Source organism: Penaeus monodon, chromosome 23 (assembly GCF_015228065.2).
Source record: "Penaeus monodon isolate SGIC_2016 chromosome 23, NSTDA_Pmon_1, whole genome shotgun sequence".
Taxonomy (NCBI): domain Eukaryota; kingdom Metazoa; phylum Arthropoda; class Malacostraca; order Decapoda; family Penaeidae; genus Penaeus; species Penaeus monodon.
In genome coordinates, this window is record NC_051408.1 from 1,184,187 (window position 1) to 1,184,429 (window position 243).

Sequence of the window (243 nt, forward strand, 5' to 3'; positions counted from 1 at the left end):
TACAGAATACTTACCATGATAAATCTGCTGCCACTTTCTGCAGATTTATAAGGTGTTATGACTCCTCCTGCTCCTGAAAAGAAAAAGGCAACATTTGACAAACGTCTCCCTTAGAGTGGTAATCAAATACACTACAAAACCGTTCTACAAAAATAAGTTTCTCAAATGAGCAATGCATTCCATCACCACCACCTATCTGCAGTAAAATAAAGGATCATGAAAGAATCCTCTTTATATGATTCT

At 36.2% G+C, this 243-nt stretch overlaps 1 protein-coding gene across 1 annotated transcript in view; it reads right to left on the minus strand.

The window, feature by feature from the left end:
- Positions 1–70, minus strand: part of LOC119587665 (exportin-6-like) — a gene marked incomplete at its 5' end in the record, with an annotated part of 6,974 nt that extends 6,904 nt beyond the window's left edge. The window contains 1 exon segment of the mRNA XM_037936346.1: positions 15–70. Within this exon segment, the coding sequence (XP_037792274.1) occupies positions 15–17 (3 nt within the window).
- Positions 71–243: the final 173 nt, after the last annotated feature.